At 39.7% G+C, this 24321-nt stretch overlaps 1 protein-coding gene across 2 annotated transcripts in view; it reads right to left on the bottom strand.

The window, feature by feature from the left end:
- Nucleotides 1–1353: 1353 nt before the first annotated feature.
- Nucleotides 1354–24321, bottom strand: part of VLDLR (very low density lipoprotein receptor) — a 45852-nt gene continuing 22884 nt past the window's right edge. Inside the window, exons 3-19 of one of the 2 annotated variants that reach the window (XM_037797878.1) lie at nucleotides 16438–16560; nucleotides 14936–15058; nucleotides 12868–13239; nucleotides 12643–12765; nucleotides 12437–12559; nucleotides 11877–11996; nucleotides 11648–11773; nucleotides 10983–11154; nucleotides 10165–10383; nucleotides 9141–9259; nucleotides 8398–8537; nucleotides 7938–8079; nucleotides 6947–7093; nucleotides 6003–6086; nucleotides 5584–5664; nucleotides 4457–4626; nucleotides 1354–3589 (exon numbers count right to left, since the gene is read on the bottom strand). In XM_037797878.1, the coding sequence (XP_037653806.1) occupies nucleotides 3554–3589; nucleotides 4457–4626; nucleotides 5584–5664; nucleotides 6003–6086; nucleotides 6947–7093; nucleotides 7938–8079; nucleotides 8398–8537; nucleotides 9141–9259; nucleotides 10165–10383; nucleotides 10983–11154; nucleotides 11648–11773; nucleotides 11877–11996; nucleotides 12437–12559; nucleotides 12643–12765; nucleotides 12868–13239; nucleotides 14936–15058; nucleotides 16438–16560 (2420 nt within the window). In that variant the 3' untranslated portion in view covers nucleotides 1354–3553. The remainder of the gene's footprint in view (nucleotides 3590–4456; nucleotides 4627–5583; nucleotides 5665–6002; nucleotides 6087–6946; nucleotides 7094–7937; nucleotides 8080–8397; nucleotides 8538–9140; nucleotides 9260–10164; nucleotides 10384–10982; nucleotides 11155–11647; nucleotides 11774–11876; nucleotides 11997–12436; nucleotides 12560–12642; nucleotides 12766–12867; nucleotides 13240–14935; nucleotides 15059–16437; nucleotides 16561–24321) is intronic. The other variant, XM_037797879.1, reaches the window with a different exon arrangement.

Genomic DNA, 24321 nt, shown 5'->3' with positions numbered 1-24321 from the left:
ATGAGGTCTGTATAGAGAAGGTCAACCACCCTTCATGTGAAGCTACTTTAAGCTGGAAAGTCTCCATGCTTGATTTGACAGAACCAAGTCCAAAAAAATGCCCTTGTTTTACCTTCAAATTCATCCCCCCAGTTTTTGGAAACAAGATACCTTCAAAGACTTTTTCTGCTTTTATATACTTCTGAACTTCCATAATTAAGGTCCAGGATATGAGTGAAACATGGCCATACATTTCTCAAATTTCCCAAAGAGCCAGGCTGAATGCTTAATTTTGAACCCAAGGGCTCCAATTCAGAGATCAAGATTAGCAGGTTGCATTCCTCATTCTTGGACCTAAGTTATCACAGCAAATATGCATTCTGCAGGTTTCCCTACCACTAAGTAAGGAATTTAGCTTTCACTTGGGTTCCAAATAATAACCTGCTTCACTAGATAAGATTTCACTAGTGATCTAATGATCCAAGGGTTTACTCTTTTGGTTGGGGGTGAGGGAACTTAGAAGGTAACCTTAAGGTAGGCCTCCTGTTGTCAGTGTTCTTAACCAAAGTGCTCCGTTATTTTGCCATTAAAAACCTGCATTCTCATTTCTTAGAAGGATTATCTGACTTCGGAAGACATAAGGAACAGAAGCAAGGGCCAAAGTTGAAGCCTCAGTTTTTATTTGCTTCGTGTTCATCAAGAATGGAACACCATAAATTTAGAAATGATCCCATAGCTTTAAAATGGCTATAAGACTATTTTAAGGGTATTAGTTGAACTGGGATGATTCCTTACCAAACTAGACAGCTTACAAAGACCACATAGGAAAATCTGGACTCAGGGACTTGGTTGGATTTCTGTGTCTGAGGCTACAAATCTGTTCATTCATCTATAATCAACTCTTGGTGCCAATTCCTAAATTCTCTGGAGGACTCACTTCCAGTCACTTCATAGGACAGGCTCATTTAACTCCAAACACCCTCCTTCAGTGTTATTAGAAAAACTTCGTATTTTACCTCTTAATTCTCATGTCTTAAACTCTAGACACAGTAGAGTTATGCCAATATATTTCACACTGGATTCCTTAAGTTCTTGTTTGGGTCCTAAAACCTACAGCTCTGGTCGCTGGGGAACTATTATTATGTGCTGAATTGACCAGCAGTCTAGCCAGATAACTATTTTTATATCAATAGAAATTTCTAGTTTCTTTCTTTAAGTGAACTTGAACCTCTTAAGTTGTGCCTTTGATGTGACTTCTTATTGTGAAGAACAAGGTAAAAGAACTAGATGGTTCAGACTCTAGTTCTTGGAATATGGGTTGGAAGTTGGGACTTGAAACCTACAAGGAACACATAAAAGACTTGCATCCATGGGGAGATGACACAGAATATAGCTTTATTCTGTCATGAAGTGTGACTTTGAGCTTTATTGTTGATTAACACTATATTATCCCTGTAATAGGGCAGCAGAGTTGGGGTGGAGAGATGGTATCTTGAAGATTCCTAGAAGGGAATTTTGTATTATTCCAATTAAAAAATAAAATCAGTAGTCTTGTACCACAGCAGGGTCAAAATACCAAACAAAATTACCTTTAGAATGTAAGCATGATTAGTATTCACCTACTTAACAAATAGGCATGTCAGTCACCCCATGTCAGCAAACTGCATCCTGTTCAGTGTGACAGCTATTTGTAGAATAAGGAACAGGTAGACAGCAAATAATCCTGCCTTAATGACTACAGCCTTTTCCTTCTATGTGCTTGACCTCCATCCCACACACAAAATTTCCTGGCCTATGCTTTCACTTTAATCCATTTGACAAAAATCACAAGGGCACATCCATTAAACACGACAGAGAAGCAACTTTCCTCTTTATTTAGCATTACTGATCTACTTGCGAGATGTCAGCTGCCTTGTAGTCCATATTCAAGTGAAAGAAGACTTATCCACCAACCCATTTAGCTACTCAAAACATGGTCTTTTCATCCTTTTACCACTGCATTGGTCATTTAATACTCAGAGGAATTGCTGTACCTTTTGCAATGAACTCTCCACCTCACTTTTGACTTAGAGCATCTTTCTAGTACTTCAAGCCTTGGATATTCCCTGGCATCCTAAACTTTAGAGAGAGGTCTGGCCAAACTGATGAAGAACTCACCAAATCCTTGTGCTACCTTTTCTTCTACCTCCGTTCCTTGTCTGTTCTTCATGCAAAAAGCTTCAGAAATTGTCCAAAGAAAGAATCCTAAGCCCGGCGGGCCAAAAACAACATCTGAATTAGGGCTATTACAACTATGTTCTCCATGAACTCACATTTGAACAGTGGGTTTGAACTTTAGTTTACATTCAAATCACTTGAAGGACTTTTAAAAACAGATTCCTGGATCGTGCCCCCAGAATTTCTGAGTCATGAGGTCTGGGGTAAGGCCTGAGAATTTTCATTTCTAAAAAATTCCCAGCTGATGCTGATGCTTCTGGTCCTGGGACCACTGCCTTAGATTGTCCAAGTATGACACTACTTTACCCTCCCTGATAATATTTATGGTAAGTCTGTCTAGAATTTTATGGGAAGAAAGTCCTTTCCCATGCCTTATAAGGCACTTGTTCTTGACCTATATATAATGATACAACATGGAAAACACAGGATATTTAAGTATGCAGAAGCAGAATTGATAGAACTCTTACACATTTCTGGATCATGAAACAAGTTAATGAGAAAAGAAATTCACCTCTAAGCAAAAGGGTACAGAGTAAGCTAGCTGCTTTTACAGAATAAGAAATATTTGGGGAGCAGGTGTTAAATGGTACTTTGTTCTTTAGTTAGTTCTCAGTTGCAAGAGAAAATTGCCCAATTACAAGCTTAGTATACAATGTCAAGATCCACAGCTCATTTAGTTAGAACACTTGATGCCACTCAGGCTGTTTACAGGAGTTTATCCTAGAGGAATAGGCACAAACCACAGTTAAGCTGCTTGGTTTAATTTTTTAGCACTTGAAAAAAAATGTACAGTAGTTTGAACACTCAGTCTTTGCAAACCTCTATTGAGGTCAAAGATTTCATTCATAAGTACAAAATTAGTTTACAAATTTTTTGGCAATTTCATCTTAGTGTAACCCGTTTTATCCTATTGCCATTGTCCCAACCATTGAAAAAGTTTACAATAATTTACATAGAAATATTTTCAAAGTGCTTAGGAATAGTGATTGTTCTCTGGGATATTTACAGGTGGCCTATACACTATATGTACAGGTGGTATACACTATAGCACAAGTTTCATTGCTGGAATATGGCTTTCTAGGGAAAGTGCATATTTGGCCAGAGGTGGCAATACTGTAGAGAAATTCAAAGATTACAGATACTTGGTAACCACATCCAAAGCTGAAGTAGAATGTGGACAGGTATATTTACAAAAGTAATATGAAAATGGTCAAGTACACAAGCTTGACCCGCGCAAAGATGTCTTGCTGTTCTTCCAGACTGGAGGAAGAAAGAGACTTCAGCAGCTGGCGTGGTTACCCCTCCAAAGTGTGGTATTACTGGTTTAGATCTCAAAGGTCGAGACTTGTCTCAGAAGTCAAGCCAGATCATCATCTGTGCTTACAACTGATATCTGTGGAAAAGAAAAAGTATGGAATGAGCTTGGTGATCACTCACTGGTGACAACTCCAGTACCTAAAATGGATGTTGCTTTTAAGTTGGTCAGCCAAAGACCAAGTGTGCTTGGAAGAGAAGTCAGATACAAACATATTGGGATGTATCACTACACATTTAACTTGAATTCAACTATACCAACTTGGTAGAGCGAGGAAACAGTGTGACTGATTCTGCCTGTTCTACTTAATCATCTTAAGACTCAAAGAAAACTGTGAAAAGATGAATGTGTGCCATGAATTGGCCACAGTTCTACATTTCACCAGAGAGCTTGAGAGGGGTGTGTTCAGCACTGGTTCTGCTTTGCCTGTTTCCAAAATGAAAGCCAGATACTCCATTTGGACTTCAAAGGAAGAATAAGTGATTAATGCTACTGCTGCAAGAAAAGCTAGCTGTAGTAGATGAGATAGGATACTTTCCTGCATAACACCTTTGGTAATTTAGGCTAAGTGAATCTGGCCTAATATACCGACTTTAAGCCAATTCCCATGTATATGACATTCTAATTTACCTTTAAGTATCTGTTAAGCAACTGATTTTTAACAGTTCAAAAAGGAGCTACTTGGTTAATGTAAGATTTACATACAGTTTCTTTAACAAAAATATCCCAAATTTGTCAACTTAAGTTCATCACTATACTAACTTGCCATTCTGTACTGCTCGAATGCTTAGCAACTGACTGACTTATTTCCTGGATGAAGTTTTTGGTAGCTTAATGACTCTAATGGCTTTTCCTAGCCCAGCCAGTCACAGTTCAAGTTAGCGGTTTCCATTCCGAACAGTCTCACTTCAAGCCACCGTGTGAAAAGAGACAAAGCTGACTTACTGCTGGGTATGTGTGTCCAACAGAAGCACTGTGTCTACCAATGTCTATTGAGAGGTCCTCCTCAGTGGTCTTCAGGTACACAGGGTTGTCAAAGTTCATGCTTTTCATGTTCTTGTGCTGCCAGTTCCGCCACATCAAGTAGCCACCTACTGCCGCCATTGCCAAGAGCACTGAAACAAGTTAGAGGCTGACTAAGCAAGGTCTAGTTTCAGAACAAAAAGGGTGGTGTTCAGGAATCCATGATAATTGCCATTAATAAAAGATTCACGTTTTATAAAGCTGAGATGACTAGAAGTTATACTATAGATGGGCCAGCATCTGGCAACACATTCAGACCATTGGTTAAATGTTATTCTGTGGACTGGTGCTGAGCCAGCCACTTCTACCCAGTCAAGCATACAGTCCTACTGATTTAGAATTGCAGAAGCTTCTGGAGAGCTCTCAGGTGATCCTGGTGTGACAGCTAGTCAGTAATTTAGAACAAAGAAGCCAGTAATTTAGAACAAAGAAGCCATTACAGCAAATTGCCTCAAATTCACATGTCCAAGAATAACTTAAGAGGGTCTTTTCCCTGGGTTTGAGAATTCTTAACTATCTTTAATTTACCTTCTCCAACTCTTCAAGAAAACATGTAAGCATTTGTGTATCTACTCTATATGAAGCATTATTCATATTTCAAAGGAGACTAGAACAGTACTCTGTACATAAGGGATTATAAAAGGGGATAAGCCAGGCTAACAACTCCAAAATAGAAAGCAATAAGCACCTTTCACATAATAACTGAACATTTATACCTGCCAGTCCCTGTGCCCAGGATGCCAAACTAGAAAGTAGAAAGCAATAAGCACCTTTCACATAATAACTGAACATTTATACCTGCCAGTCCCTGTGCCCAGGATGCCAGTGAAGAGAAAGGCATGGGCTCTTACCCAGTGTCCCACATGCGGGGGTGTGGTGCGGTGGGGTGGGGGTTGGGGAGGTGGCAAATATCATTCAGGGTCACGAGTGCTGTGATAGTATAAGGGGCCATGTGAATATTCAGAAGGGTGTCCCCCAGAAGAACTAGAAACATTTGTTTGGTATCTAAGATGTCAACAGGTTCCAGATGTGCAGGGAATCTTACTTACGGAGAGGAAGGATGGCCCAGGCAGCAGATGTCCCTTTTGGGGGAACACTGACCTCCGATACTACTGTGGTCGCACTGATCCCTAAGGGAGAATAAAAAGGAATTGGTTTAGAATGCTACCCATCAGGGAGAGAGCCTCATCCCTTTATGTCCATTGTTGATGTTGAGTATCTACTGTAATTGTATGCCAGGAACACCTCTGGCCTAGAAGTATTTGAGAGTCACATGCTGTAACAGCCATTTCATCAACAGTTCTCTAATAGAAACCCTAATAAGTCAGGACAGGCTAGGTTTGGAGTTTAAAATGTGTTACCAGTCAGGGCCAGAAATAGTAGTTTAAGGCTGCTTTAATTTAAGTGATAGATACAAACAGTGTGGCTGTTAGTTGAGATTAACAGTTTGCAGTACTGAACCCAATACCTCCAGGAACTAGTCCACTAGTTGGTGATATTTCAGTCGTGTTGGTGTCTTTTGTCTCCCTGTAAGTCACAGTAGTTGTAGTACCTGAATTATAAAAACCAAGAACCTGGTTAATGCCAGGGTTCTAGAGTGGCTAGCTGTTGAGTCCAGACAAGCCATGCAACAGGAGGTTATTTTAACACCATTTGAAATAGACAAGTCACTGCTGAACTAAGATGTCACAACTGAGAGAAGCATCAGTCTTCATGCAAAAACAGAAGGCAAGATACTCAGACACACTTAATGACCCCTCTAAACCATGTCCCAGGCTCCTGGAAGTTAACAAGAAATGCTCTGAAAAACAGCTTAATGGGCATACCAGTCTTAACTACTGCCAGATTGTCTTGCAACTATTTTCTCAGTAAGCTGAGCCAGTCCCTGCAGTGATGCAGAATTAAGCTAATAAAAACCTCCACGATGAGTTCTGTGTTCACAAAATGTGACTTTAATTTGCCACTTAATCAAAAGCTAAGATCAACAGACTAAAATCAAGTTTGGTTTAACTGGGAATTAAAGATAGTGTCACTCACAAAAGGCCTGTAACCATTGCCTTCCTTTAACCATAATTTCATTCCTCCCACTTTCAAGAAAATGTTAAGACTGTTTAATTATCTGCAACTGGGCTAGCTCAGGACAGTTATGGGACCAACTGGTACAAATTAGTATGCAGCAGGTTGACACTTTAGTTACCTATAAACTTACATAATGTTGAAATGGGTTAAAACTCAGTTCTTAAGTAATGACATGAATTCCTCACATGCAAATATAACAGATAGGTTCTCAAATCTAATTCTGACAGTTAGTTAAAATGAATTCTTTAAAATAAGACTAAGTCTTTATAGCTAGTGCATTATTACATTGCCTGCTGTATGCTCTGCTTACAGCTGAAAAGCAAAAAGCCTTACTTTGGCACTCCCGGCCACTTTCCTCTAGGTTGTATCCATTAGGGCAAGAACAGGTATATTTTGGAGAATGATCATTAATCTGGGGTGCTGGCAGGCACAGGTATTCACATCCTCCGTTCTCCATGTCTTCTTCACACCAATTTTTACCTAGTCAGCCAAAAAAAAAAAAAAAAAGTCCTGTAAATAGGTATTCTAATACTTAGTTTACACAAAACCCTGTTCTAGATGCTGGAGTCCCTATCTTCAAGGAACTTCAACTTCTCTGTTGCATCAAATATCTAAGGTTTAAACCACTGCCAATGAAGAATAAGCACAGGGTACAGGCAGCATACTGTAAGAACACCACAGATCCACATGGACTTCCTGGAGGTAGATTCTAAGTTATGTCATCAACAGAGGGGTGGGGAAAGGAGGTGGTGAACCAGGACTCACACAAACTATTTGTCCAGGGCTCAGAATGAAGGCTCAGAGTAAGGAGACCAAGCATGTTCTCCTGGTTTTGTCTTGCCTTGTTCCCACAAAGTGGAAGGGAGCCCAGGAACAGGGAGCTTTGAGGGATCTAATTAGATAGTACCAGCCAAGTGTTTTGAGCAGGAGACTGATATGACCAGAAGTGTTTGAGGATCTACACCATCCTACATAAGATACATAGTGATGGTGAAGGTAGGGAAAGTTTGTGGCACAAAAGCTACTTTGGTGGCTACTATAATAGTCTTTGCAAGAGGGAATGAAGCAAAGGGGATATAGAAGACAAAAATGAAAGATCTGGCCCTGAGGGTTGGGAGAGAAGAGGAATGCTAAAGTTCTGAAGCCATTTCACTAGGAAGCCATAAACAGAATATCCCAGACACCACCTTTGAAGTGTTGGAGGTGGGAGGTAGGTTACAAGAGAGCAAAGTTCCATTTAGAAAGAGTTGAGTTTCTAAAAGAGCTACTGACATCCTGCTGCTACCTTTAAGGTAGCCATTAAAGATGTGTTCCTCCACGTTACCTGATGGCTGCACAACCTCATGATAGACAATGATGTCCTGGGCATCATTAAGATTGTTAACTAGAGTGGCCAGCTCCGATCCAGTGAATTTGTTGGCACCATAGACTGCTTCATTTTCCCCATCTATCCAGTAGACGCGATCCTGAAACAGAACCCCCCAAATAAGCATGAATACCTAGGATTAACACAAGTCAATGTGTAAGGTTGTTACTATTTACTGTACATTTAATGGATCAAATTTATTTAATGCTGGTCTGGGACATAAGATGTAAAACCGTAAGAGAGCAAGTTCAGGTTTCTTGAAGTGCTTCGAGGAATTATTACCTAATGTGTACCAGGTTTTAAGTGAAAGCAGTTTCTTAAGTCATGCTCCTTTGCCCTTTCACTGCTGAACTGTTTTCTCTCCCCAAAGTGCTATAGTAACTCAAAGGTACATTCTTAGATGTGAGACACGTCTTACCTCAAATATCGTTAGTGCGAGAGGATGAGCTAGGAACTCCAGAGACTTTAATACTATCCTACGATCTTGGCCATTCAAGTCCACACTGGATAACATGTGCAACTTGGAATCAAGCCAATAGAGGCGGCTTTTTATAAGGTCTAGGTAGGAAAAGAACTGTCATTGTATGATAAACCATGACTGCTCTGGGTTACATTAAGGAATCTAATATTCTAGGTTCATGATTCCTTCTACAAGCTGGGGTTCTTAAATGAGGTCCCCAAAAACAACTGAAACCAGTATGCAAAGTCCATACCCATGTTCATTTTGGGGGCTAAGAGGGCACCCAAGATTCTCAAAGTAACAGACTTAAGAAATATTAATCACATTATACAAAGTATTAAAAGAGGCTAGCATTTAGTTTTTCTCCTCTGATGAGCCAGAAAAATGGAAGAGCCTACAACTGAGGAAATGCCATGGTACCTGTGCCAGAAGTGTTTATTATGATACTCCCCAAGGCCCAAGGTTCTCTAAATTCATGTCACTTATTAGGTCCAAAGGGACAACAAAGCTAGGAGCTATGGAGGATGTGATATGTTAAGTCCTCCATTTCTCTTCTGTGGCTCAGGTCCTCTCATCCAAACCTCCTGTTCTAGAAGGAACCATGAGAGTTGTCAGCTGTAGTCCAGACTTAACAATGGAGATAAGTTTACATGTTATGAAGACAGTTGAATTGGTAGATGTGGAAAGAAGAACATACATACCAAGTGTAATTCCATTAGGCCATTGAATGTCCACTGACACCAGTGGCCGTCTATCAAATCCATTCATTCCTGCTTTCTCTATTTTAGCTGGTTCACCCCAGTCTGACCAATAGATAAAGCTGGGAAAAATGAGATTAGAATTAATCCTCAGTGGTTGAGAAGGAATAGAGTTGTAGATTGAAGCAACAGTTCAAAGAGTGAATGAGAAATTCAAGAGATTAATTCCCTAGATCCAACAACAATAGGGTCTGACTTATGTTCTCAATAAACAAATCTTAAGGCTAAGGATATAGAAACTCCTTCTGAACTATGTTAATCTATGTAAGTCTGATACTTCAATTCTGTCCCCAAGAATTTCCTTTCGAAAAGGCCAATTCTTCTAGAGGAGTGAAAGCTTAATAACCTTTAGATTTGATAGTAGGATCCAGATGATTATGTTATAAAGCGGGTTCACAGGGCCAACTGGGATTACCACAGCCTTCATCAATTCCCTAAGCTGCCTTTATATGTAACTTAATGGCATTTAGGGGAGCCCCTCTGTGAAATGTTTCTTAAAAAGGTATATTTAGTTCAAGTGGACTTGCAAACAACTTCCACTTCTATATGAAAGCCTTGAGGCAATGCAGTTACCATCGTTCCCACAATTTATGCTAGTATTCAGGTTCGATCATCCAGAGCATAACCTGGCAATGCTTTCAGACAAAAAATAAAAGCCCCTTCTGCTGAGCACAGTGGGCATAAAGGTTCAGATATGGCTTTTTGGTGGTCATCAAATCAGGACTGTTGTTTCAGTCAAGTCAACATGCAGTCAGTCATACTGCCCAGGAGGAGGGCCTGTCACAGAGATGAGGCCACCCCAGGGTTTCTCCACCATGGTGCTACTGACGTCTTAGACGAGATAATTCCTTATTGTGGGGGACTGTTAAGTCTTGGGATTTAAATGCTAATTCAAGCCTGAGCAAAACTGCTAGCCTACGCAGATAGCAACCAAAGGCTACATAATGGAAAAACACATAATACAAACCCAGATAAGGGGTCCACAGCTATGGAGGCAGGCTCTCGCAAGTCAGAGTTAAACAGGATCTTCCTCTTGGTTCCATCTAGGGTAGCCACTGAAATAGTCTTAGAAGCCGCGTCAGTCCAGTAGATGGTCTTGTACACCCAATCAACAGCAATGGCTGCAGGATTATAGACATTGTCGATCATTTTAACATGTCTACCAACCTTGTCATCAATTGAGGCACTGAAACAGAATAGGTCACAAGAAATTTAAGAGTTTGACACTATTACAGCTTGGAGAATGGACTTTCTGCTTACAAAATGGTGAACAAGTTTGCTCAGAAAAAACCATAGTGACACCACTGCTCATCACTTCAAATCATTTAATCACATTGCTTACTGATACTAATATTAGTTAATAATATTGTAGGTAATCATTGCTGATATGTATTCTAGACACAAGAGCAACAAGCTTCTAAGTGAATACATTGGATTTAGCAGCTATCATCTGAAATTTCTATAGTTAGGAGTAGAAACAACTGTGACTGCCATTTCTATTTATAGCAACAAGGAATAGTTCTCAATTAACTGTAGGTAAAAGGAAGAAAATAAGAGAAATCAAGAGGCCATTTATTTTAAGTCTTATAGCTATAGCCATCTATTACCTCATAGACAATTACTGGTTTTTAACTAGGAACTGACAGTAATTTAATAGTTATAGAATCAGTGTTTTGATTTAAAATTACTAGATAATTAAATGCTAGATGGCAGCTAAAGACCAGAGAAACCTGTATGGGGAGCCTCCTCCAATGCCAAGATACCAAGAATGGAACTGAGAGTTACCTGAAGATGGCCTTTTGGCTTAGATCAGCCCAGAATAGTTTCTGAGCAGCGATGTCAACATCAAGAGCTACAGTATTTCTTAGCTGTTCCACCAGCTGGATATATTCTTTCCTCTCTAAGCCAATCTTCCGGATGTCTCTTCGATTAGTGAAAATGAGACTTGGCTCTTTCCCTGCAAGACAGGAGTCAGGTTTATTTAGTCTGGCCATGAGAAGGTAAGGGCCTTCTAAGACACCTCCTCCTGAAAGAGGAGCACTTAGAGCCAAGGTCTTCCTGCACACCTCAGCAGCACCCCTTCCTGGAGTTCCTGCCCCTGAAAGTGATGCCCACTGGCTAGGAAGGCAGTCCTGGGGCCACATCAGCAATGGGGCAGCTAATGGATAAGTTAGTATTTTACGTGAATTGCACTCAAGTTTCAGAAGCAGAAAGAAAGCAAACCTGATAGGTATTCACTGTATCATATGCAAAAGGAAAGACCAAGGTAGGTGTCTGGGGAAACAATCTGCTATTTAACCTCTGATAACTGCATTATGAGTTGAGTAGCACTGCTTGTGAGTACTAGTTTAATTTCATATTTAATTTGAATATTGTAGTCACTGGCTGTACCTTTCATAAGCACTTATTCATAAAGGTACCAGAGCAGCACCAGTCCAGGTCCCATTTACCTACTGCCTTGCACACGCCAGTGGTAAGATCCATTTGATAGCCACGACTACATTCACACTTGTAACCACCTTTTAAGTTGATACAAATTTGACTGCAGAGTCCTGGGTTTTGGCATTCATCAATATCTAGGAGGGAAATTAGAATTAGTCTTGCTGTTCCTATACTTTACTAGATGTGTGTATTTTTTTGCCCTTTCCCATCACCCCCAGGTTCTCTTCTTCCACTCACCTCCACAGATTTTCTTATCTATCAGTTCAAACCCAGCTGCACAATCACATTGGTAGCCTATTACTAGGTCTTTGCAGATATGGGAGCATCCGCCATTATTAATCAAGCATTCATTTACATCTGAAATAAAAATGCAGCTAAGTCACTTGAATATGTATTCCAAATTGGTGATTTGTCTTATTAACATTTAAAGTCCAGGTTATTTATAAGAACTTCTAGTTAGCCTGGTCAAATACATAATTTGTCCAAGGCTGCCTCATTTGTTTCATAGATATGTTTCTGAAGGATGCATAACTAATCTCATTGGCAAGTTGCCAGTTGTATTAGCAGCATTTAGTCAAGTTTCTGTATTGCTGATCAGTGATCTCTAAGAAGGTTGAACTATGAAGTTTGTCATTGCCTGGGCTTTTAAGTCATAAAATTTCACTCTTAAAGCTTAACAACTGAACTTAGTTCATTAACAGTAGTTGAACCAGGCATTATTCAGAGTCCAAACAGTATTAGCTCTGCTGGACCTAATTAAGCTTCCCACTCTCTATTGAACCAACCCCAGCACTTACGACATTCTTTCAGGGGCTCGTCACTCCAATCCCTGCAGTCCTGCTCCTGGTTACACACTTTACTGATATCTATGCATTCCCCACTTCTGCATTTGAACTTCCCAGGACCCAAGCACTGATTGACTACAAAGAACACAGAACAGAGATTCTATTAGTGGGTCTGAGCAGGGCAGCACTCTGACTAACCAAGAGGAAGAGACCCTTACCATTTTTGCAGTTGACTTCGTCAGAGCCATCTACACAGTCTCGGATGCCATTACACTGCCTGCTGCCATGGATACAGCTACCATCCTCACATTCAAACTGGTCAGGTTGGCAGGTTCGAGAAGCTACAAAGGGAGGGAGTGCTGTGGAATGAAGCCAGCCAAACTGTCCCCAGTTGGTAGGTGGGCGGGAATGAGACGTGCCATGAAGATAAGAAAGCTACTTACGACAGTTGACTTCATCACTGCCATCCTTGCAGTCAGGATCTCCGTCACAACGCCACCTCTTGTGGATGCACTCGCCAGAGCCACACTGGATCTCACTGGCCAGGCATTTGGTGTGTATCACTGGCTGGCGGCCACACTGCTCAAGGGACTCATCTGACTGGTCAGAACAGTCAGCATCATCGTCACACACCCAGCTGATGGGGATGCAGGAGGAGGTGCTGCACTGGAACTCATTGGTACCACAGGTTGGTGGGGCACAGTCCAGCTCATCACTGCCATCACTGCAGTCATCCTGGCCATTGCATACAAAGTTCCTGGAGATGCAGCGGTTACTGGAACAAGTGAACTCGTCAGTGCTACACGTGATGTTGCCTGTTGAGAAAGAGGATGCCCCATTGAAACTGTATTAGGATTGGTTTGAAGACTCTTGCTTCAGAATCTAATATGCAGATCTCTGATCATTAATCCTAGATTTCTAGCTTAACTAAGAGCTAAAGTGGAATTATATCAAGATCACGTCCCTGGAGGCCTAGGAAACAGTCTCACTGTGTAAAAAATGCAAAAACACTATGAGTGAGTTAAGAATAGAAATAACTACCAAGAAAATAGTTGAAGACTAGAAATTAATTTCGGATGAGAACTGTAATTGATTCTTTAAGGCACAGTGATTACTAGCTTAAAATGAAATAGGGATTTCATTTTGGAAAGCAGAGACTGCATTATCCCTAACTGGACATACTGTTTGTCAGGCCAGAATAGCAGCAGCTGCGAGTATCATGTATTGGGGTTGGCAGGGAATGTAATACATAACAAGTGTAACAAGTATGACACTGTTGCCCAAAAGAAGCCATTATGTTATACTATTATACATGAGTCCTTCCTTTTGGCCCTTTAAATAAGGATCCGGAATAATAGGTCTTACTTTCAAATTTTAGAAAGTCACTCCTAGGGCTAGAATCCTAATCTAGCAGCCAAGTATGCTAATAATGATAAGCTAATCGTACTAGCCAGTCTGTACTTTGGCTCAAATTCCTACCAAACATATTAAGGTCACAATTTCGTGGTGGTTATGCTGGAGACCAGGACTCTCTTGGGAAGCAAAATATAGTATTAAGAAGGAAACACTTGGCAGCTCCAGGGCTTACCAATTCATAAATTTCAATTCTAGGATTGAACACCAAAACTCATTGGACTAGGTGCACTGTTGCTGACCTCAGGAGATGACTTGTGTTTCAATTGCAAGTGCCCAGAGCTTGTCTGTACACTGCTGTATCAGGAGGCCCACACTTGTCAGCCTCAGGAACTGTCAGCTTTAGAGGCCCTATAAAAAGGGCGGTAGCTTGAAAGATCATTCAAAGCAATGTTTGTTCAACCTAGAGATTTTCCTAGGGCCTCACCTTTAACATGTAGCATTTTATGACACGTTCTCCAAGAACAGAAACATGAAAGAATAGGAAATAGAGTTAGCTTTCACAGATAGAAACTGTGACGAGGCCAAGTTAACTGTGGTTGGGTAGAGTGTGCTTTGGGTATTTGCCAGCAAGATGTTCATTCACATTTCTGTGCCAGTTGAACTTTTGGAAAGGTGACGCTAGAATCTAGTTTTGGGGACTAAGAAATGTTTGTGTGATAATGAAGTAATTTATTCCAATAAACAAATCTAGTTCATACCTATGAATGCCCATGTAAACTAAACTAGAAGTTTTACTGTGCCAAAGTGAGGAAGGCACATAAGTTGCTCCAAGTAACAGAGGCAAAAGCCCATACAGTTGCTGCTACACTGAGCTACTTCTGAACAGAAGTGCTTTGAATGACTTACCTTCTCATTTCTATTCACTTAAAAGTAACACCAAAGCAAGCAATGGTCAGTGACTGTGTGAACTCCTTTCAGAACTTTAATACAGTTTCTAAGGACAAGTAGTTGGAACTCTGATGTTGAGCAGATCGTGAAGTCACTGAAAAGCGAGTGAACATAACTGCATCTTCATGATTAAGTCCGTTTCCCCGGCCCACCCTTCTTTGAGGAAAAGGGTCTTTAGGATAAGCCACTCAACACTGATCTTCTTACCACAGTTTTCTTCATCTTCTCCACTGTCACAATCATTTTCACCATCACATCTCCAGGACACAGGGATACACTGAGTAGAACGGGTACCACAGCTGATTTCATTTATGCGGCATGTTCTCATATCTGTTGATGATATACAGTCTCAAAAGAGCCTCAAAACTCATCAGTGCAAAGCTGCTGCTCCTTAGCTGCCTGGAAGTGGTGACATGTAACTCAGTGGACTGGAATGCCAGTGAAGTTCGACTTCCTATGTGAAGCCTGGTTAGCTCCGCCAGCTCCATTCCTTAGAAGCCACGCCAACCCATGCTACTTGGCAGGACACCCGAGGGCCTTGACCGAATCACTCCTTCAAGGCTCCGTGGCTGTTCTCACTTCTCGTTTTTGTTTTATTTGGCATAGTTAGGCTTACAGGCTGGCCAGCTCCCAGACCATTATTTATCTTTGGATAGCAAGTGGTCACACCCAGATGATATTATCTAATCCCAACTTCACTAAAGGCCAGATGGGTTAACACCTATGAAGTCTTCCTTTGCCTAGATTCCTTTACAGGGCTCCTCACAACCCCCTCTAGACTTACATATTGCAAAGTAGGGATGTGCTTTACTTCTTGACTTTACCAGGTCATCCTCCACTAGAACTTGGGGCTCAGTCTTTGTAGAACATCTTTACCTATGATACCTCCCCTGCCTTGACCAATATTCTAATTATACTCCTCACTTTGTGCCTGGGAAACAGAAATGAACACAATTATTTTCCTCTCTGCCTGACTTTGTAATCATATTCTGTACATAAACTTGTTTCATGTTATTCTTCCACTTTTAGTGCTTCAACAGGCCTAAAACTGAACCCCAAGGCTTTTTTCACCATGACATTCAAAACCTCTTAAATGATCCCAAATCATCATCCACTATGAAATCATGGACTCTTTCCTAAATGTAAGCCTAAGGGCACAGCTATGCATTTGCATACCAATGAATTTTCTCTCATTTAAGAATAAGCTATAAGATCCCTGATTCAATAACTTTAGTTTAGATGTCTGTTAAAAGTCACTGTATCACCCTATTACTAGCCACTTTACCTCTTCAGTAATAGATATTTTTATAATGTGAGAAGTTCTGCATCTAAAAGCTCATACTTGGTCCATGGCAAAACTTCACATTTTTTGCTTTCAGGACCAAAGCACCGCTTCTCAGAGTCATTATTATCAAACATTTGGAACCTATGCACCTAGTCAAGGAGTTCTTATCAAATCTGCTGACTTCGGTCTTAAGTATTCAATTGTGAAGCTACCCAAGAGAATGTCAGTCTTATTAGACTAGGGAGAACATTCTTTAAAGAGACTGATCAACTGTTAATTACCTGACTGGCCTTGAAGCCAACTGGTCAAAACTATAAGGCAGGAAAAGGAATATTACAACCAAGTATTAGGTGAAGCAATACTTAGGGGCCACGAGGCACAGCACAGCCTGGAAAAGTCGGAATCCAAAGCAAGTCACACTCACGGCATTGTTCTGGGCTTTCATCAGAACCATCTTCACAGTCGGGGTCCCCATCACACTGCCATCTGCTGGGAAGACACTGCCCATTGTTGCACACGAAGTCAGACTCAGCACATGTCTTCTTTACTACAGAAAGAGACCACTTATTTGCAGGGTTAAAGTTGAAGCCGCTTACCAAGAGCACTATCTTCACAATTTGGGTTAAAGTATGCATTTGGGTGTATTTTATTCTAAAAATAAAGATGAGTCAATTAGCATGCAACTGCCAATATCCAAGGAACTTTAGAGAAAGCATCTTTTCTTCAAAAGAAGAAGGTGCTCAGTTGAGAGACTTGGAAGATATGGAAATAGAGACAGGACAAGGGTTGCCTGTTATCTCACAACCCAGGAATATCTACAGTTAACTTCTTGCCTATTTTATAGTGCTGAGATTAAGTATCAGTTTCATCCTCTTCGAGGATTTTCTCAAAGAAAAAAGTTTAACAGTCAAACATTCCATCCTTTGACTAGATGCCCCTGTTCTAGGGGCATCTCTTAACAGTAATACTGATATACTTAGTGTAGAGATAGAAGGGCAAGCCCCAGTATTGAATACTGCCACCCCTACTAGTCCACTGGGGCAGAGGACACCTCCTAGTAGGAAAGGGAGAAAGCTTAAATCCAAGTATAATGAGAGTGCAAATTTACACAGGTGTTGAAGCCATGCCTGGAATGGAGTTCAGCGACATCTTTTTGAGGTCAGTGAAAATGGTCACCAATGGAAGGGTGCTTTATTTTCTCTAGCTTTCTTACTTTGAACTAAATGCTTCCTGGAATCATGAAATTTAATCAAATCAAAGTACCAAAATAAATTTTTGAGATACTCTGTATGATACCAGCATTTTGTTTCATGGGTCCTGGGTTCTGCTGGAACATTATTTCAAACAAAAAAAGTCAAAATATCTTTGCCTGAAATATTTACATGACATCTGTCTTTATTACCACAGTTAATGTTATGATGTATTGTTATTAGTCTTTTTAAAAAATGCCTTAAAGGTGCATCCCAATTTTAGTGACAATTACAAATTTGATTTTTTGTATGCTTAAGTCAATTTACCCTGGAATTTTAGATTATTTAGCTTATGTACATGTTTGGAATAATGAAAGAATGAGGCAGAGCATATGAATGTGTAAAAGATAATACTGCTACTCTAATAATACTTTGATGATCATAACATCTTTCTACTAAAAGTCTGTCTCTTCATATATATAAACATAAATATATATATATATACACACACATCTGAGAATACATATATAGAGAAGTGTATAGTTAGACATGTATTTGAAATTTCTTTTTTTCTCATTGATTCTTTGTTTTCCCAAGTAAAGGAGATTTTTCACCCTTTCAGTCAAGGGATAGGCTAAGATCAACCAGTTAAAAGGCAGTGAAGCTATCAGTGCTAATGTCCATGAAGAACTACTAGTGTTAAAATAGCTTAAGGCAAGGTATCGATTGTTACTTATTCTTACAAGCATTTCCCTTATAACTAGGGTTATGCAATTTGTTGTCCACATTGGGACGGTCTCAGTAGAAAGGAGACACTGTTAATTGTATCTGATAGGTAAGAATAAATGTGGACAATTCCAAGTAAACCAGGCCTTATGGCAACCCTACCCATGAGGAAATCACAAAGTATGAGAGCCCTAATGAAAGAATCACACAGGATCTTCCACGTTTATTCTTCTCAGACTGAATCTTTCCTGCCCATGTGCCTGTACCTTCTTCCTCAATTTCCATTTCAAAACAGTCTTCCCTAACAAGTATCTTGTAGTGGCAAATCATTGAGAAGCCCACAATTTCCTAAAAAATATTGAACAGAACTCCTTCAAGTCAGGGGTTTTAAATCAGGTAGAGTTCTCAGAGTTTAGACCTTACCCTGGGGCCACTGTCTGGTTTAGCCTCAGCTCTTGTAAAGGGGAGGAGAGTGATTATAGTCCATTTCTAGAACTCGATTAAGGTGACATGTTTTGATGACCCAAAAAGGAATGTTCATATCCTTGAATTGTGCAGCCAAGGAAACAAGAAAAGGCATGTAGCTCTTAGCTTCACACCTATTTCTAAGGTCATGGAGATATTCAAACTCCAGTGCTGAAGTGGTTTAAGCGATAAGGAAGGCCCACGTTCCTCTGAGTATGTAGGAGTCCTATCCTCTAAAGAGGCCAGAGGGCCCACAGAATCAGCTGCTGTCATTCAACCAGTGACTCTGTTTGGAAGTTGCCAAAGAGGTATGGGGGAGGGGTGGTAAAGAGACCCCATGATTTTAAGGACTAGAAAATGTCACAGGGATAGGAAAGACTGGCTGTATAATGTATAATTGGACAAAAGGTGATGAGGACAAGGTACTTTAGAATTCACCTCTTTCCACTCAGAATATAGACTGGGAGGGTAAAGAAGGGATATTTAAACTGAGCCTTAGAGATGGGTAGACATTTAGAGGTGCCACCAGGGAAGAAAACTAGCCATTTTTTACACGGGGTATTAAGTTACTGGTTAATCAGCAAAGCCGAACACCTATGGAAGACTGAATGACTAGCACCAGTTAGAAGCACATGGCTTGTGGAATCTAAGCAGAAAGTGACTAAAAGGGCAAGGTGACCTGCTAGAAACAGTCCTGCTGAAAACTGCAACCATATTCCATGACAGGAGTTAGACAGGAGAATTAGGAGGCAGCTTGGGAAGTTTGTGTAGATTTTCCCTTTCACTTAAAAAAACATCTCAAAGCATGCTTTCAGAGCTTCCCTAAGCAACGCTCTCTTTCTTTCTTTACACTCACACCCAGGAGGCAAAGATAAAGTCTAGCCAAGAATACATTTAACTTTTCCCATCTAAAGTGATCAAAATTAGAAATCCATCTACCTTCTTACCTCTTCTAAACCCTCTGCCATGTGGGTGGTAGAGGTTACTTATGCACAAAGTACTTAGGAAAAGCCAGTGATAACCCCTAAGATCACCCATGTTAGTTTTTCAAAAAATTTTTATTCTAGTAACAAATACAACCTAACATTTCCCCTTTAACCACATTCAAATATATAATTCAGTGCTGCTAACTACATTCACAGTGTCGTGCTCCCATCACCATCATCCATTACCAAAACTTTTCCATCATTCCAAATAGAAACACTATATATTTTAAGCCTTAAATCCCTACCTTCACTCCATCCCCTGGTAATCTGTATTCTAGTTCCCTTATTTATTTCAGATCAGTAAGACCACATAATAGTTGTTCTTATGTGTCTTGCTTATTTCACTCAGCATAATGTCCTCAAAGTTCATCCATACTCTCTCATGTATCACGATTTCATTCCTTTTACAGCTGAATAATATTCCATTGTATGGATATACCAAATTTTATTTATCCATGCATGGGTTGATGGATACTTGGGTTGCTTTTATCTTTTGGCAATTGTAAATAATGCCACTATGAACACCAGTGTGCAAGTATCTTTCCGAGTCCCTGCTTACAATTCTTTTGGGTATATAACTAGAAGTGAAGTTGCTAGGTCATATAGTAATTCTATGCTTAGCTTTCTGAGGAACTGCCAAAATGTCTTCCACAGTTGCTGCACCATTTTACATTCCAACCAGCAATGAATGAGCATTCCTATTTCTCCACATCCTCTCCAAAACTTGTAATTTTCCATTTTTTTAAATAGTAGCCATTCTAGTGGATGTGAAATGGTGTCTCATTGTGGAGATTTTTTTTTTTTTGGTCTTTATTTTATTACTCATCTGCCCATACATTGGATAAAGGGAGTGTCAGTTACAAGGTTTTTACAATCACACAGTCACATGATAAAAGCTATATAGTTATGCAGTCATCATCGAGAATCAAGTCTACTGGATTACAGTTCAACAGATACAGGTATTTCCTTCTAGCTATTCTAATACACCAGAAACTAAAAAGGAAAATCTGTATAATGCATAAGAATAACCTCCAGAATGACCTCTCAACTCTATTTGAAATCTCTTGGCCATGGAAACTTTGTTTCATATCTTTTCACTCTTTTGATCAAGAAGGCTTTCTCCATCCCACAATGTCAGGGCCAGGCTCACCCTGGGAGTCATGTTCACATTGTCAGGGAGATTTACACCCCTGGGAGTCATCTTCCATGTAGTGGGGGAGGGCAGTGAGTTGATTTGCAGAGTTGGCTGAGAGAAAGAGGCCACATCTGAGCAACAAAAGAGGTTCTCTGGGGGTGACTCTTAGAAATAATTATAAGTAGCTTTAGCTTCTCCTTTGCAGAAATAAGTTTCATAAGTGCAAGTCCCAAGATCGAGGGCTTGACTTATTAAATTGGGAGTTTCTATGGCTTGAGAGAATATCAGTAATTCCCCAGGTGGAGAAGTTTAATATTTCCACATTTTCCCACCATCTCTCAAGGGGACTTTGCATATATTTTTTATTGTCTGCCCAAAATACTATGGGATATATCAGGGTATAACATTAACCTGTATAGGAAAACAAGATCTCATGCCCTATTCTAGGTTCCATGTAACTATGTTGTTTAAATAAACTGACCCTAAAGGTTAAATTAGATAGTGTGCTACAGAAAATAATACATTTTGTACCAAATAAACATCTCTGAAATAACAGTTAATACTCAGGAATAGATGTGATTGCTCTAAGAGCTTACAATTTAGGAACATTTATAATAAGCCTTATTGAACATTCTGTACTTCTGCATCATCAATTGCCCAATCTCTGCCCACATTCTATGCCCTGATAACCTATGCTCTCGAATTGAATTCTCAGTGTTTGCTCATTATAGTTAGTTTATATTAGTGAAGCCTTACAATATTTGTTCTTTTGTTTCTGGCTTATTTCACTCAACATAATGTCCTCAAGGTTCATTCACCTAGTTGCTTGCCTCACAACCTCATGCCTTCTTGCAGCTTTCAATATTCTGCTGTATGGATACACCACAGTTTGCCCTTCCGTTCAACTGTCGATGTATCCTTAGGCCACCTCCATCCATTGTGAGTCATGAATACTGCCGCCATCAACACCAGTGTGAAAATGCCTATTCGTGTCCCTGCTTTCAGTTCTTCCAAGTATATAACAAATAATAGGGTTGCAAGATCGTATGGCAACCCTATACTTATCCTCCTGTGGAACCACCACACTGCCCTCCAGAGGGGCTACACCATTCTACTTCCCTACCAACAGTGAAAAGGTATATCCCTCTCTCCACATCTTCTCTAGCACTTGCAACTTTCTGTTTGGTTTTTAAACAGTTTTATTCACACGCTATACAGTCCATCCTAAGTGAACAATCAGTAGCTCCTGGTATAATCACATAGTTATGCATTCACCACCACAATCTATATGAGAACACTTCCATTTCTTCTGCAAAGAAAGAAGAGGGAAAAAAAAATAAAGAATCAAAAATAAATAAAAAGCAGAAACAACAACAACAAAAATTCCATACACCTCCCTTATGTCCCCCTTTGTGGCCTTCCCCTTTGTGGCCTTTTTTAAAAAATTTTTTTTTATTGTGATTGTTCACATACCATACAATTATCCAAAGATCCAAAGTGTACAATCAGTTGCCCCTGGTACCATCACACAGCTGTGCATCCATCACCACAATTAATTTTTGTTCAATTTTTAGAACATTTTCATTACTCCAGAAAAGAAATAAAGACAAAGAAGAAAAAAAAAAAGAAAGGAAAACTCAAGTCCTCCCATATCCCTAACCACCCCCCCTCCATTGTTGACTCGTAGTTCTGGTATAGTACATTTGTTACTGTTTATGAAAGAACGTTGAAATACTTTTAACTGTAGTATATAGTTTGCAATAGGTATATATTTTTTCCCTATATGCCCCTCTACTATTAACTTCTAGTTGTAGTGTCATACATTTGTTCTGGTTCATGAAAGAGATTTCCAATATTTGTACAGTTAATGTCGAACATTGCCCACCATAAGGTTTACTGTTTTATACATTCTCATCTTTTAACCTCCAACTTTCCTTCTGGTGACATATGTGACTCTGAGCTTCCACTTTCCACCACATTCACACACCATTCAGCACTGTTAGTTATTCTCACAATGTGTTACCATCACCTCTGTTCATTTCCAAACATTTAAGTTCATCCTAGTTGAACATTCTGCTTATACTAAGCAACCACTCCCCATTCTTTAGCCTTGTTCTATATCTTGGTAACTTACATTTCATGTCTATGAGTTTACATATTATAATTAGTTCCTATCAGTGAGACCCTGCAATATTTGTCCTTATGTGTCTGGTTTATTTCACTCAGTATATTGCCCTCAAGTTTTCATCATCAAACTTTTTTTTTAAGATGCTTTTGTTCACATGCCATACATTCCATCCTAAGTAAACAATCAATGGTTTCCTGTATAGTCACATATTTATGTGTTCACCACCCTCACCACTGTCTATATAAGGACATCTACATTTCTTCCGCAAAGTAGGAGAAAGAGTCAAAGAAGGGAGAGAGGCAAAAGAAAAAGAAAAAAAGAGAAAAAAAAACAACATGACAGCTAGGAAGCAGCAAAAGAAAGGATAAATAGATCAAAGTAGAATAAAGAGTCAGACAACACCACTAATGCCAAGAGTCTCACACCCCTTCCCATGCCCCCCTCTTATCTGCATTTACCTTGGTATATTGCCTTTGTTACATTAAAGGAAGCATAATACAATGATTCTGTTAATTATAGTCTCCAGTTTACATTGATTGTACTTTTTCCCCCAATACCTCCCTATTTTTAATACCTTGCAAGGTTGACATTTGTTTTCCCTTGTGAAAAAACATATTTGTACATTTTATCACAATTGTTGAACACTCCAGGTTTCACTGAGTTATACAGTCCCGGTCTTTATCTTTCCTCTTTTCTTCTGGTATCCCACATGCTCCTAACCTTCCTCTTTCAACCATATTCATAGTTATCTTTGTTCAGTGTACTTACATTGCTGTGCTACCATCACCCAAAATTGTGTTCCAAACCTCTCACTCCTGTCTTTTCCTATGTGTCTGTAGTGCTCCCTTTAGTATTTCCTATAGGGCAGGTATCTTGTTCACAAACTCTCTCATTGTCTGTTTGTCAGAGAATATTTTGAATTATCCCTCATATTTGAAGGACAGTTTTGCTAGATACAGGATTCTTGGTTGGCAGTTTTTCTCTTTCAGTATCTTAAACATATCACCCCACTTCCTTCTTGCCTCCATGGTTTCTGCTGAGAAATCCGCACATAGTCTTATTAAGCTTCCTTTGTATGTGATGGATCACTTTTCTCTTGCAGCTTTCAGGATTCTCTCTTTGTCTTTGATTTTGATAATCTGCTTAGTAAGTGTCTTGGCATAGGCCTATTCAGATCTATTCTGTTTGGGGTATGCTGCGCTTCTTGGATCTGTAATTTTATGTCTTTCATAAGAGATGGGCAATTCTCATTGATTATTTCCTCTATTATTGCTTCTGCCCCTTTTCCCTTCTCTTCTCCTTCTGGGACACCAATGAGATGTACATTCCTGTATTTTGTTTTGTCCTTAAGTTCCTGGAGATGTTGCTCATATTTTTCTATTATTTTCTGTATCTGTTCTTTTGTGTGTAGGCTTTCAGATACCTTGTTCTCCAGTTCCTGAGTATTTTCTTCTGCCTCTTGAGATCTGCTGTTGTATGTTTCCATTGTGTCTTTCTTTTCTTGTGTTGTGCCTTTCATTTCCATAGATTCTGCCAGTTTTTTTTTCAAACTTCCAATTTCTGCCTTATGTATGCCCAGTGTTTTCTTTATAGCCTTTATCTCTTTTGCTGTATCTTCTCTAAAATTTTTTAATTGATTTAGCATTACTTGTTTCAAATCCTGTATCTCAGTTAAAGT

The sequence above is a fragment of the Choloepus didactylus genome, chromosome 10, assembly GCF_015220235.1.
Source record: "Choloepus didactylus isolate mChoDid1 chromosome 10, mChoDid1.pri, whole genome shotgun sequence".
Classification (NCBI taxonomy): Eukaryota; Metazoa; Chordata; class Mammalia; order Pilosa; family Megalonychidae; genus Choloepus; species Choloepus didactylus.
This window is presented reverse-complemented; position numbering and strand designations above follow the sequence as displayed.